Source organism: Stegostoma tigrinum, chromosome 16 (genome assembly GCF_030684315.1).
Source record: "Stegostoma tigrinum isolate sSteTig4 chromosome 16, sSteTig4.hap1, whole genome shotgun sequence".
Lineage (NCBI taxonomy): Eukaryota > Metazoa > Chordata > Chondrichthyes > Orectolobiformes > Stegostomatidae > Stegostoma > Stegostoma tigrinum.
In genome coordinates, this window is record NC_081369.1 from 282,233 (window position 1) to 295,997 (window position 13,765).

General features: G+C 43.9%; 1 protein-coding gene across 3 annotated transcripts in view; it reads left to right on the plus strand.

Annotated features, from left to right (window-relative positions):
- ccdc102a (coiled-coil domain containing 102A) overlaps positions 1-13,765 on the plus strand; it is a 172,157-nt gene that overhangs the window by 143,600 nt on the left and 14,792 nt on the right. For 2 of the 3 annotated variants that reach the window (XM_048546643.2, XM_048546641.2), the window contains one exon: positions 10,623-10,726. The exons of the other annotated variant lie outside the window; for it this stretch is intronic. In XM_048546643.2, the coding sequence (XP_048402600.1) occupies positions 10,623-10,726 (104 nt within the window). The remainder of the gene's footprint in view (positions 1-10,622; positions 10,727-13,765) is intronic. 3 annotated transcript variants of the gene reach the window in all.

A 13,765-nucleotide genomic window follows, 5' to 3' on the forward strand; every position in this document is an offset into this window, starting at 1 on the left:
GAGGAAGCGGTGGAGACTGGTAAGAGACTGGTGGAGACAGTTTTAACATTTAAAAGTCATCTTGATTGGTGTTTGAATATTAAGGGTTTCGAGGGACATGGGCCAAATGCTGAAAAATGGGACTAAATTAATTTAGGAAACACTCAGCTCTGATTTAACGAGAGTTGCATTCTTGTGCGACTTCGCACTGTAGAAAATCACATAATAACCACAACACTTAGTGATGGGAAGGGAATTGCATTATAGCCCACACATGGAGGAAAAGTCCGCATTTTTCAAATAGTGTTCTCCTATTCTTCAGTAGCATTACAGCCAATTCATGTTGAAGGAACACAGATTATATCAGAAGCGACTGTATCTGGTTGGCTTGGATGAGTTGGACCAACGGGTCTGTTTACATACTGTAGAGCTCAATGACTCTACTTAGGAATAGTCAACACCTCTATTCTTCCTCCCAAAGTACATAACCTCACAGTTTCCCATATTGTATTCAGTCTACCACTTCAGTGCCCTCTTTCCTAGCTTGTCCAATTCTTTCTGCATTCCCCTTGCTTCCTCATATTACCTGTCCTTCCATCTGTTTTTGTGAGATCTACAAACTTAGCAACAACACTCTGGGTGCCTTCATCCAATCAGTTAATGGTTAACTTGGATAGAACACTGACCCTTGCACAAGCTACCAGCCATCCTCAAAAAGACTCCGTTATTCCCACTCTCTGCCTTCTGCCAGTCAACCAATCTTCTATCTATGCCAGGATGTTGTTCCTAACACCAGGGGTCTTGCCTTATTTAGCAACCTCATGTGGCACATTTGTCAAAGGCCTTCTGGCAATCCAAGTAGTACTTGTCCACTGGCTTTCTTTTAAGGAGGGAACAAGCAAGTTAGACAAAGAATATAACAAATTTGTCAGGACATGACCTCCCTTTGACGAAACTCTGCTGACTCAGCCCTATTTACTTTGTACTTTCAAGTACTATGCAATCTCATCCTCAATAACTGACTTTTAAGTCTTACCAGTGTGCAAGGTCAGGCTAATCAGCCTCTAATTTCCCACCTTCGGCCTCTCTTCCTTATTAAGCAGTTACATTCGCCATTTTCCAGTCCTCTGACATACTGCCTGACTCCAGTGGTTCCTGAAAGATCACCGCCAATGCCTGCACAATCTCCTCAGCAATCTCCTTCAGAACTCTAGGTTTGTAGCCCATCTGGTCTGGTTAATCTAGCCACCTTCAGGCCTTTCACCTTTCTCAGTACCTTCTCCTTGGTGATTTTCCAATCATCTGGGACTTGCCCTGACTCCAGGGACTTTTGAAAGATCACATCCAAAGCCTCTGCTATTTCCTCAGCCACCTTCCTCAGAATTCTACGATGTAGCCCTTCGGGGCCAGGAGATTTAGCAATTTTTAGACCCTTTAGCTTTTCTAGCACTTTCTCTTTTGTAATGCCTACCATACTCAACTTTGACCCCTGACTCTCCCTAATTGTTGGCATACTACTCATGTCTTCCGCTGTGAAGACTGACGCAAAGTACTTATTAAGTCCTTCAGCTACTTCCTTATCTCCCATCACTAGCCTTCCAGTATCAATTTGGAGCGGCCCAGTGTCTACTTTTGCCTCATGTTTGTTTCTTATGTATTGAAAGAAGCTTTCACTGTGATTTCTAATATGTCTAGCTAGTCTTCCTTCATATTTGATCCTCTCCTTCCTTATTGCTTGTCTGTCTCCTCTGCACCTATCTTCCCCTCTGTCCATCTTCAATCTGCCTTTCACCTCTATCCCCAATTCCCTTGAAGATCTGATATGCTACTGGTGTCTTGTACTTTGAAGACAGATGCAAAGTGTCTATTCAGTTTCTCTGCCATTTGCTTATTCCACACTACTACGTCTCCAGCCTCATTTTCCAGTGGTCCAATATCAACTCTTGTCTCTCTTTCTTCTCTCACCTTTTACAATCTAAGCAAACTCTTGCAGTCTGTTGAAATTACTAACTAGCTTACCTTCATATTTCATCTTTTCTCCATATTGACTTTTTAATTATCCTCTGTTGACTTATAAAGATTTCCCAATCCTTTGGCTTCTTACTAACATTCACCTCATTGTATTCTTTTGCTTTTGCTTTAATGCTGTTTCTCACCTCCCTTGTCAGCCATGGTTGGCTCATCCTCCAGTGGAATGATGAATTTCTGCTGTGCTGGTCGCTGCTCCCTCAAGGTTCCTTCACCTTGAGCTCCTTAATCAAGTCTGCCTCATTGCACATTACAACATCCAGAATTGCCAATTTCCTAGAGGGCTGTACCACAAGCTGCTCCAAAGTACCATCTCATCGACATTCCACGAATTCCTTTTCTGTGATTTGCTACCAACCTGATTTTCCGATCCATCTGTATAACGAAGTCCCCCATGATTATTCTAATAATGCCTTTCTTACATGCCTCTCCCTGATTTAATTTCTTCCTCACGTCCTGAATACTGCTTGGAAGCCTGTATATGATTCCCATTAGGATCTTTTTCTGCCTTTGCGATTCCTGAACTCAATTACCCACACAGATTTGGTGTCTTCTGACCCTATACTGTCTGCCCTTTCGACATAATATTTAGTTCCCAGCCCTGATACCCTGTGGACACTGTGATGTCTACAGCATTGTGTCTACCAATTTCGATCTCTGCTACAGGCTCATTTACCTTGTTTTGTATACTGTACATATTTAAGTACAACACCCTCAATCCTAGATGTTGGTGTGTTCACTGAGCTGGGAGGTTTGAGAGCAGACATTTCCTCCCCTGGATGTGAGTTTGCTCGCTGAGCTGGAAGGTTAGTTTTCAGACATTTCGTCACCATTCTAGGTAACATCATCAGTGAGCCTTTTAAAAGACCCTATACAGACAACAAATAAAACGAACGTCATCTACAAAATACCTTGCAAGAACTGTGACAAACACTACATTGGACAAACTGGCAGAAAGCTAGCCACCAGGATACATGAACATCAACTAGCCACAAAACGACATGACCCACTATCACTCGTATCCTTACATACAGATAAGGAAGGACACCACTTTGATTGGGACAACACATCCATCCTAGGACAAGCCAAACAGAGACATGCACGAGAATTCCTAGAAGCATGGCATTCCAACTGGAATTCCATCAACAAACAGATTGATTTGGAGCCAATCTACCATCCCCTGAGAAAAAGAACAGGAAATGACATCACCAACCCAAGGAAACCTAACCAGATAAATAGAAAGCGAGACAACACACCAGCGCTTCGTCGGAGGCTCCCTGATGATGTTACTCAGAATGGTGACGAAATGTCTGAAAACAAATCTTCCAGCTCAGCGAGCAAACTCACAACCAGAACCTCAACCTGAGCTACATTTCCTCCCCTTACTAGGGGACACCCTCAGTGCTGTGGAGCCTCCTTTGAAGTGCTATTGTCTCGTCTTATGCCAGTTCAAATTAATATGGTCTGGTTTTTGCTGCTTCCGGCCGGTGCTGGTTCCGGCTGTGAGTTGTATTGGTTGATATGTCAGGTCTAATACGCTATATGCAAAAAAAACCTCAGAACTGATAGCCAGACTGCTAGAATCATGACAGCACACAAACCAGCAGCCATACTAAGACAGCAACTGACCAGGGTTAAAGACCCAATAGATACCATGGACAGGATGCATGTGGTTTACAAGATACCATGTGGAGACTGCACAAAACACTGTGGAACAAACAGGCAGGCAACCAGCAACCCACATTAATGAGCACCAGTAGCAACTAAATGACATTACCAGATTTCCTTGATTTCAACGCACATGAGGCAAACCAAACTTTCAACTGGGATAACACTGCTATCATAGGACAAACCAAACAGAGGACAGCCGGGGAGGCTTGGCATTCGTCCACGGAATCCATCAACAAACACACATTGAATTAGACCCGATATGCCGACCATTACAATGCACAACCAGAACCAGCACCTACTGGAAGCAGCAAAAAAAGACCATATAAATTCAAACTGGCATAAGATAGCAACATGAAGCTCCACAGAAATGAGATAGCAAAGAGTGAAGCTGGATGAATACAGCAGGCCGAGCAGGAAAGCTGATGTTTCGGGTCTGGACCTCACTGGAAATGGGGGAGGTGAAGGGGATTCTGAAATAAATAGTGTGGGTGGGATGTGGATGAAAGATGAATAAAGGAGCAGGTTGGTGGAGAGGTGACAGACAGGTCAAGGAGGCGGGGATGGAGCCAGTAAAAGTGAGTGTTGGTGGGGAGTTAGGATGTGGGTTGGTCAGTCCAGGGAAGATGGACTGGTCAAGGAGGTAGGGATGAGGCTGGTAGGTAGGACGTGGGGGTGGGGGTTGAGGTGGGAGGAGCAGATTGATGGCACGATGGTTCGCAATGGTTTATGTCAGCCACAAATCAGGCCACCTGCTATCTCCTCCAAATCATTTAAGCGTATTCCAAAAAACAGGAGTCCCAGAGTGCTGCAGAATACCACTGTTCCTAGGTCGCCATTTAAAGTAAGACACCCTTCCACCACTTCTTTCTGTCTTCTATGACTTTGCTAGTTATGTATGCATCTTACATGCTCACCACAGATCCCAGGTGACTTTATCTTTTGGATTAGTCCACCGTGAGGGACCTTGTCAAAGGCCTTGCTGAAGTCCATATAGACAACATCTACCACCCTGCTTTCAATCATTGTTGGCACTTATTGAAAAGCTTGATCAGGTTTGTAGTTTGTGAGACACAACCTTCCCCACACAAAGCCATGCTATCTCTCGCTAATAAATCCATATTTCTCCAAATGTAGGTAAATCCTATCCCTCAGAATCTTCTCCAATAATTTCTCTGCCATTGACAGAGGACTCACTGGCCTGTAATTTACCAGACTATCCATGTTTCCATTCTTAAACAAAGGAACAAGATAGCAGGTATGTAGGATGGCTTTGTGGTATTATCATGATCCTGTTAATCCAGAGACCCAGGTAATGTTCTGAAGATCTGGGTTCGAATCCTGCATGGCAGATGGTAGATTTTGAATTCAGTAATTATCTAGAATGAGAGTCTAATGACCATGAAACTGTTGCTGGTTGTCAGGAAAAATCCATCAGCTTCACTAATGTCCTTTAGGGAAGGAAGTCTACCACCCTTAATTGGTCTGACCTACGTGCAACACCAGACTCGCAGCAATGTGGTTGACTCATAACTGCCGTCTGGGCAATTAGGGATAGGCAATAAATGCTGGTCTAACAAGCAACGATGACATCCCATGAATGAAGACAATACAAAGATTTTATTTAAGGCCTCAGAAATTTTCTCACCTGCTTCCCTCAGCATTTTGAGATAAATCCCATTAGTTCCTGGGGACCTAGCTACCAACATGCTTTTCAAAACACCCAACATTATAGAAGTACATAGAAAAGTACAGCACAGTACAGGCCCTTCGGCCCACGATGTTGTGCTGTGGAATAATCCTAATCCAAAAGTAAAATAACCTAATCCACATTCCCCTCAATTCACTACTGTCCATGTGCATATCCAGCAGTCGCTTAAATCTCACTAATGACTCTGCTTCCACGACTACCACTGGCAAAGTATTCCACCCGCTCACAACTCTACATCCCTCTGACGTCTCTTCTATACCTTCCTCCTAACACCTTAAAACTATGACCCCTCGTGGCAGTCAGTCCTGCCCTGGGGAAAAGTCTCTGGCTATCTCTCTATCCATGCCTCTCATTACCTTGTACACCTCGATCAGGTCACCTCTCTTCCTCCTTCTCTCCAGAGAGAAAAGCCCGAGCTCGGTCAACCTCTCCTCCCTACGGTCCAGGCAGCATCCTGGTAAACCTCCTTTGCACCCTCTCCAAAGCCTTCACATCTTTCCTATAATAGGGCAACCAGAACTGGACACAATATTCCAAGCGTGGTCTCACCAGGGTTTTGTAGAGCTGCAGCATAACCTCGCAGCTCGATCCCCCTATTAATGAAAGCCAAAACACCATATGCTTTCTTAAAAACCTTATCCTTATACTGACATACCAGCATATTGACATACCCCTCCTGATGCTTAGGCCCAACAAGTCCACACCGCCCCTTGAAGCATCCCATGCAGACCCATCCCTTATAACCCATACACCCCCTGAACACTACGGGCAATTTAGCATGGCCAAACCACCTAGCCTGCACATCTTTCGACTGTGTGAGGAAACCGGGCACCCGGAGGAAACCCACGCAGACATGGGGAGAATGTGCAAACTCCACACAGACAGTCACCCAAGGCTGGATTCAAACCCGGGTCCCTGGCACTGTCAGGCTGCAGTGCTAACCACTGAGCCACCATGCTGCCCGAAATATTCATGCTTGTCCATGTCTACTTTGCACACAGTTACGTGTCACCCTCAGATGGCCTTCTATGTCCAGTAGACTCACTGTTATATATTCATGTCCAGTGCATGCACTACTGTTTATCATTCTTACATTGTTGCCCAAGTCTGGTTCACCTACTGCTATATATCATTCTCACAAGATTCCTTATGTCGAGTTCACTCAATGTTAAATGTCATTTTTGCAAGGTTCCCTCTGCCCAGTTTACTTACTGTAACGTATCATTCTTGCATTGCTACTTGTGTCCAGTTCTCTGTGTTCTATGCTATTCTCACATAGTTCCCCATGTCCAGTGCACTCACTGCTGTATACCAGTCTAACATTTTTACCAGTATCCAGTTCACTTACTGTTATGTATCATTCTCATGCATTTCCTTTACCCTGTACACTCATTGATCTATATCATTCTGACATGCTTCGCCATGTCCATAACGTTTGTTGTTATATAGCCTTCTGATATTGTTACCAGTGCCCTATTCACTCATTGTTACATGCCATTCTCACATGGTTCACCATATCTAGTACATGCGCTGCTGTATTCATTCTCATGCTGCAAAGGCTATTTTCCCTGACAACATTCCAGCAACAGTTCTGAAGACCTTTGCTCCAGAACTTGCCACACCTGTAGCCAAGCTCTTCCAGTACAGTTACAATGCTGGCATCTACCCGATAATGTGGGAAATTACCCAGGTATGTCCTTTGTCCACATCAACCCAGCCAGTTACCACCCCATCAGTCCATCGTCAGTAAAGTGATGAAAGGTATTCTCACCAGTGCTATCCACTCAGTGATGCCCAGTTTGTGTTCCACCAGGGCCACTCAGCTCCTGACTTCGTTACAGCCATAGTTCAAGTATGCACAAAAGCATTGAATTCCAGAGGCAATGCGATAGTGACTAAATTTGATAGTTGTCATTAAGGCACCATGCAAAACTGGAATAAAAGGGGGCAGACTCTCCCCTGGTTGAAATCATACCTGGCATGCAGGTAGACGGTTGCACTTGTTGGAAGTAAATCATCTCAGCTGCAGGATATCTCCGTATGAGTTCCTCGGGGCACTATCCTAGGCCCGACCATCTTTAGCTGCTTCATCAATGACCTTCCCTCCATTGTAAGGTCAGAAATGGGGATGTTTGCTGATGATTGCACAATGTTCAGCACCATTTGCAGCTCCTCAATATTGAAGCAAACAGTGTTGAAATGCTGATTAAATAGGCTTTTTGGTGGCCAATGGAATTTAATCTGGATATATGAGCGATAATTCACTTGGGCTGTACAAACAAGATAAAGGAATGCATGATGAACATTTGGATCCTGGGAAGCATCAATGATCAAAGGAACCTTGGTGTGTATGTCTAGCAGCTCCTTAAGGTTGCAGTCAGGTAGATTAGATTCCCTACAGTGCGGAAACAGGCCCTTCGGCCGAACAGGTCCACACCGTCCCTTGAAACATCCCGCCCAGACCCATCTCCCTATAACCCACACACCCCTGAACACTACGGGCAAATTAGCATGGCCGATCCACCTAGTCTGCACATCTTTGGACTGTGGGAGGAAACCGAAGCACCCGGAGGAAACCCACGCAGACACGGGGAGAATGTGCAAACTCCACACAGTTGCCTGAGGCTGGAATCGAACCTGGGCCCTTGGCGCTGTGAGGCTGCAGTGCTAACCACTGAGCCACCGTGCTGCCCAAAAGATAAAGTGGTTAAGTCATATGGGATACTTGCCTTTATTAGCCAAGGTAGTATGTTTAAGAACAGGCATGTTCTGCTGAAACTGTATAAAACACTGGTTAAGCCCCAGCTGGAGTATTGTGTAAATCTGTATTCCACGTTATAGAGGGTTGTGATTTGGACCAGAGCGTGTGCATCACACTTCCTTCTTGCTTCCAGGTAGTCGAATTTCCTTTGATCCCCATTGGCTCTTTGCTTCGCTATACATCACCCATGCTGGACCATTGGAAGAGCCTTGTTGAAGTCCAGGTAGACTACGATGAATGATTTCCTTCATCGATATACCTGGTCAAAGCTTCAACAAATTCAATCAAGTCAGTCAGACATGACCTCCCCATAACAAAGGCATGCTGATGGTTCTTGATTAATTCCTTCCTTTCCAAATGGAAGGAATTGAAAGTTATTGCGCCTGCTGTTTCCTCCCTTGTTTTACGCATCAGCCTTGGGTACGTTTTATTTGGCCCTGGCAATTTATCTACTTTCAAGTCTGCCAGACTGCGCTCAACCTCCTCTCTGGACACCTGGACGAAACCCCACCACACACACACACACACACACACACACACACACACACACACACACACACACACACACACACACACACACGAGAATGTGCAGACTCCACACGGGCAGTCACACATCGAACCATGGTCCCTGTCATTGTGAGGCAGCAGTGCTAACCACTGAGCCACTGTGCCACCTTCTCCTATTTCTATACCCACTCACTTGTCTCTCTCACTTGTGAACGCTGACACAAAGTATTCATTTAGCATTCTATCTGTGTTCTCTGCTCCCCACACAAACGACCACTGTGGCCCTTAGTGAATCCTATTTTTTTCCCTAGTTGTACTTCTACCCCTAATGTACTAATTAAATACCTCAGGATTTTCCTTCATTGTAAGGGACCTTGATCAGATGGGCCCACGGGCCAGAGTGGCAGATGGAGTTTAACTTAGATAAATGTGAGGTGCTATATTTTGGAAAGGCAGATAAGGTCAGAACCTATACCCTTAGTAGTAAGATCCTGGGGAGTGTTGCTGAAAAAAGAGACCTTGGAGTGTAAGTTCATAATTCCTTGAAAGTGGAGTTCCAGGTGGATAGGATAGTGAAGAAGGTGATTGATACACTTGCTTTCATTGGTCAGTGCATTGAGTACAGGTAGACAAACAGGAGGCTGGAACGACACACCAAGTCATTCCAGCCTCGTGTTTGTCCATGTTGGATTCCAGCATCTGCTGTTATCTTGTCTCCAACCATTGGGTATAGGAGTTGGGAGGTCATGTTGTGGCTATACAGGACATCGGTTAGGCTACTTTTGGAATGTTGCATTCAATTCTGGACTCCTCGCTATAGGAAGGATGTTGTGAAATTTGAAAGGGTTCAGAAAAGATTTATAAGGATGTTGCTAGATTTGGAGGATTTAAGCTATAAGGAGAGCCTGAACAGGATGGGACAATTTTCCCTGGAGCATTGGAGTTTGAGGGGTGACCTTCTAAAGGTTCATAAAATCATGAGGGGCAGGGATAGGATGAATAGTTGAGGGGTTTTTTCCCCCCAGGGTGGGTGATTCCAGAACTAGACTGCATAGGTTTAAGGTAAGAGGAGAAACATTTAAAAGGGACCGAAGGGGCAACTTTATCCACACAGAGGGTGGTGCCTGTATGGAACGAGCTGCCAGAGGAAGTGTTAGAGGCTGGTACGTTTAAGAGGCATCTGAATAGGCATATGAATGGAAAGTGTTTAGTGGGATCTGGGACAAATGCTAGCAAATGGGACTAGATTAATTTAGGATATCGGGTTGGTGTGAACAACTTGGACCAAAGAGTCTGTTTCTGAGCTGTACAGCTCTATGACTCTTTATGTTTATTCTTTAATGCCCCCTTTTCACTCTCCTAATTTCCCGCAGTTTTCTGTTGGGTTTCTGCTGTTTTGAGCCCTTAGTATCTGCCATTTTTTCTTATTATCCAATCCTATTTATTGCTTGGTCCCTCTCTGTCTTTATGAGAACATATTGGTCTTGTGCTCTCCGTATTCCCTTCTTGAATGTGTCCCACTTCTCAGACCCAGATTTACCTAAAGATATCTGTTCCCTGTCTACTGTTGCCACATCATACCTGACGTTATTATAATTAGCCATCCACCAATTTAAAACTTTGATTTCAGGACCATCCATGTCCTTTTCTTCACAATTATGATTGCTGTTTGCAGCATCCTCCCCCACTAATACTTCAGCTGCTTGCCTGGCTTGATTACCAAAAAATAAATCTTGGACTGCTTCTTGTCTTGTCACAGATGGTCAATGCCTGGCACTTTTGTGGCATGAATGTTATTTCCTGTTCTGTTTTATGCTTTCTCCAAGCAGTGGTGTGCAGATTTACTTTAGCTCTACATTGCATTCAATCTGGGAATTCTAACTTAAAGAGGCATTTAAACTGGACTGCCATCAAAGTATGGTTCAGTATGAGGAGCCAGCTAAATTCTTGGCTATTTCTGCCTTGCAGCTGGATGAAGCTCACAATCAGGCCAGGAGGCTGCAGAGGTCATTGGATGAACAGACAGAGCAGTCAGAGAACCTGCAGGTACAGCTGGAGCACCTACAGTCCAGGTACGTAGAGTACAGGGACTAGTGCCATGATGCGTACTGTCTAATTGGTAATTAACCTTCGGCCAGCTCTCTGTTTGCGGATTATTTGCCCAAGACAGTTTCAGCTTTAAATTAGACCTAAGTTTCCTGGTTACATCCATGAGACATGCACATTTTAAGCAGCTGGAAGATGAATCCCACAGCCAATCCAGCAACTGCTTTGGTCCCAAAGTGCAACTTGCTCCACTGCACCCAACTTTAGCACCCAGAGAGTTTATCAAAAGCAGCTTCATTCAAACTATTGACAAAAACAAGACAAATTAAACTGTGGTATTGCACTGATCCTGGCTTATTGCCTCTCTAAAGCTAACTGTAAACTCCCACAATAGCTCCTGTGCTCAATTACACTGAAATGGAAACTCTGATGTTTTTAGAGTTTATATCTCCGTTGTGCTGTCATTGAATGAAATCTTTATACACAAGTAATCTCCATATTCATAATTTATTGTATTAACCATAGCCTTATGTCTCATACACATGCACATCCTGTATTGCATGCTAACAAGGTGCTGGTTTCTGAAGCCAACAGTATGAAATATACCTATCTCTTTAGTAAATAAACTTTCCAAATGTAATGCTAAATTTGTTAATAAATGATTTGAAGTCCTGTTTTGATCATGATGACCTTAAAATATATTATTTTTAATGTTTTCCTTCATAGCTTTGAATGATAAATATCCAAGTATTGTTCTGAAATGAAACAAAACAGCAATTGCTGGAAATCTTAGATAAAACCAGAAAGTGCTGGAGAAACTCAGCAGGTCTGGTAGCATTGTCAGTGAGACAAAGAGTCCCCAATTCAGCTCCAGTGACCCCTCGTCAGAACTTGTCTGTGATATTCTGACGAAGTGTCACTGAAACATTAACTCTGTTTTCCTCTCCAACAATGATAGCAGATCTGCTGAGTTTCTCCAGCACTTTGATCCAAAAAAAAGTATTGTATTCACTTTGAAAAAGTAAAAATCAGGGAGGGGTCTCTGCTATATTTGAACAAATTAGCATTGTGAAGGAGATATTAGCAGTTTTAGCAGATTTAAAATTGGATAAGTCTCCATACTATGATGAGATGCACCCTGGGCCTGCGGTGAGACAGGCAAGAGAGGAGATTACAGGGACACAGACATTTAATTTCGAATATTCTGTGCCCACAAGTGAGGTGCCAGATGTCTGGAAGATAGCAAATGCAGTTCCATTATTCAAGAAGGGTGGTAGGGATAAACCTCGGAATTTCAGACCAGGGAAATTAACATCAGAGATAGGGACCAAAAACAAAGCTGCTGGAAAAGCTCAGCAGGTCTGGCAGCATCTGTGAAGGGAAAAACAGAGTTCACGTTTCGGGTCCGGTGAACCTTCCTCAGCTCTGGAACTGAAACGTTAACTCTGTTTTTTCCTTCACAGATGCTGCCAGACCTGCTGAGCTTTTCCAGCAGCTTTGTTTTTGATTCAGAGGTAGGGAACTGTTTGGAAAAGTTTCAGAGGGACAGAATTAATCTCCACTTCTAGAGACTAGGATTAATTGAGGATACTTAGGGTCACTTTGTCAATAGGACATTGTAATTCAGCAAATTTGAATTTTTTGAACAGGTGACTGGGTGTGTAGATGAGGGTGGTGCAATTGATCTAATGTACACAGGCTTCCATGAGGCTGTTGACAAGACTGATTAAGAAGCTAAGACCCCATGGGATCCAGGGCCATTAAGTAAACTGGATCCATAATTGACTTTATGGCAGGAGACAGGGGCTCCTGGTGAAACTTTTTTTTATGACTGGAAGTTGACATCCAGTGGCATACTAGTACATTTCATTCAGAGTCTCTTGTGGGTTGTAGTGTATATTAATGATCTGGACATGAATGTGGGGGTTTTGATCAATAACTTCACAGAAGACACAAAAATTGATGGTGGAAAATAATGAGGAGGAAAGACTTTGACTACTGGAGGATGTAGATGGGCTGAGCCATGGCAAATGAAATTTAACCCAGAACTGGGAAGTGTGTGCATGTCCTCAGAACTTTTGAAGGCAGTAGGAAGGTTAGAAAAGGTGATTTGGGAGTCATGTGGGATTCTTGTATTCATGGACGAGACATAGAATATAAGGGCAAGGAGATTATGATGGAGTTGTATATCACATTAGTTAGCCATAGCTGGAGTACAGTGTGCATTTCCATTTGCCATACTATAGGAAGTATGTGATTACACTGGAGAGTGTACAAATGAGATTCACCAGGATATTGCTTGGGCTGGAGCAGCTCAACTAGAAAGAGAGACTTGATATGTTAGGGTTGTTTTCCTTAAAGCAGAAGAGCCTGAGCTGGGGGAGCATTCTGATTGAAATGTACAAAATTGAGTGGTATAGATAGGAAGGATCATTTACCTTGAGTCCAGGAGTCAGTAACCGAGGGGCATAGATTTAAGGAAATGTTTATTCACACAGAGGTGAGCAATTGGAACTCAATGTGTGAAAGCTTGGTATGGTCAGAAACCATCACAACGTTGATGAAGTATTTAGATGAATACTTGCAACCCCATAGCATATGTGGCCACAGGCTAACTGCTGGAAAATGGGATGAGAATAGATACACATTTGATGATAGACCTGGAGAGGTTGGACCAAAGAGCCTCTTTGTGGGCCGTAATACTGTATGACTCTATTTGTAACCCGTTTTGGCTGCCTTGACTAGGTGTAATTAGGATGCATCAAGAAGAAACTCTGCTCCTGAACCTTGCTAGCTACCCGAAGTTGTTGACTCGCTTGCCTTGCTTCAGTCTTCGTTGTAGATCCTTGGCTAGCCTGTATTTAGGTGCGCCCGTTAGGGAGACAGTGGGTCTCAGGGGGATATCTGGTTTGTGTATTTTGGGGAGTTCGTAGAAGTGGGGGATGTTTGAGCCTTCTGCTTTCATTTTTATGTAGTCTGTCTTGGTTATTTGCCCTGCAATTCTTTCGTCTTCTCAGTGTTTGGGTGATCCTGTTTGCTAGCTGTGGTGTTGGGTCTATCACCAC